The sequence below is a fragment of the Aplysia californica genome, unplaced genomic scaffold, assembly GCF_000002075.1.
Source record: "Aplysia californica isolate F4 #8 unplaced genomic scaffold, AplCal3.0 scaffold00492, whole genome shotgun sequence".
In the NCBI taxonomy this organism is placed as follows: Eukaryota; Metazoa; Mollusca; class Gastropoda; order Aplysiida; family Aplysiidae; genus Aplysia; species Aplysia californica.
Genome location: NW_004797762.1, coordinates 386,871 through 388,028, shown reverse-complemented (window position 1 = coordinate 388,028; position 1,158 = coordinate 386,871). Strand labels below are relative to the sequence as shown.

General features: G+C 35.6%; 1 protein-coding gene across 1 annotated transcript in view; it reads right to left on the bottom strand.

Annotated features, from left to right (window-relative positions):
* LOC101856286 overlaps window positions 1-414 on the bottom strand; it is a 4,673-nt gene extending 4,259 nt beyond the window's left edge. Inside the window, exon 1 of the mRNA XM_005105793.2 lies at window positions 326-414. Within this exon, the coding sequence (XP_005105850.1) occupies window positions 326-341 (16 nt within the window). The 5' untranslated portion in view covers window positions 342-414. The remainder of the gene's footprint in view (window positions 1-325) is intronic.
* Window positions 415-1,158: the final 744 nt, after the last annotated feature.

Genomic DNA, 1,158 nt, shown 5'->3' with positions numbered 1-1,158 from the left:
ATATATATATATCTCCTGCTTATGATGTCTTTACAGGTAGCCACTGTCTAAGTTGAATACAAGACCGTGTTTTAAAAATGTATAAATAATATTGAATCCATTAGGCATGAAAACACATCAGGTATAAATCCGGTTTTTATCAGAAAACTCACCAAATTTGAACATCATGGTGTGAATGAAAGGCCTCTATCAGAAAATTCACCACATTTTCGTGTCAATGTATGAATGAAGGTTTTTATTTTTTAAAAGCAAAAAAGAAAACCGCACCAAATTTGCACAACGTGGTGTGAATGAAGGTTTGTTGTTTTTTTATCAGAAAACTCACCAAATTTGCACATCATGGTTGGTGGGTGGGTGAGCTGACCCCGTTTGTTAGAGTCCTTTTTCGGAAGGCGGAAAAAGCGCTAATTTGCAAAGGTAAAAAGCTGTAAATGGTGAACTCTGTATATATACTGCCTGCGCTTGTAACGCGATCTTTTGGGCGGTTCTATCGTGTTTGCATAAATGTTGCAACATTTTTCGTCAGCAGCGAGGGATAGAGGAAAGAAGATCTGCTGTGGGTTACTGGACCGTAGAGTGTTATTTAATTAAATGAAGTGTTGTGAGATATTTATAATCCAGTCAGTCATACTTAAGTGTTCAAAGTAATACACTAACTCGGTTTATTGATTTGCGGAAGTACATTGCGCAAATGATCTAATATTTAAAAAGTTATATGTAATAGTTATATAACTATAATTGCTGAAAACATGTGCGGCCTCTTAAACTGAACGAAGGGGTAAATTATTCTTGAAACTAGATTCATGAAACACAATTTTAATGGTTTGATTGGGTATAAGTGAGTGGGGGTACTATGGGTTAAAGTGAAAGCAAACTTTGTCGAATTTCTAACAGTATTTCAAAATAATTTGTAACCCAAACCTGTTCCGATTCAAAATTTTCTTTTTCATGCCCACGATTGAAAGGAAAGATTACCGGCTCAATTAAAGGTGATGAAAGATGCTTTTCTTACAGTTCACTGCTTCTAAATAATTTAGGGGTTTCATCTTTAACCCTCGTAAGCCCCCGGGTCATTTTGTACCCCCGGGGTTGTATTCTTCACATTTCAGAATACTTCTTTTGCGAAGATCTCTTTGAAACTTTCAGTATTTCTAAAAA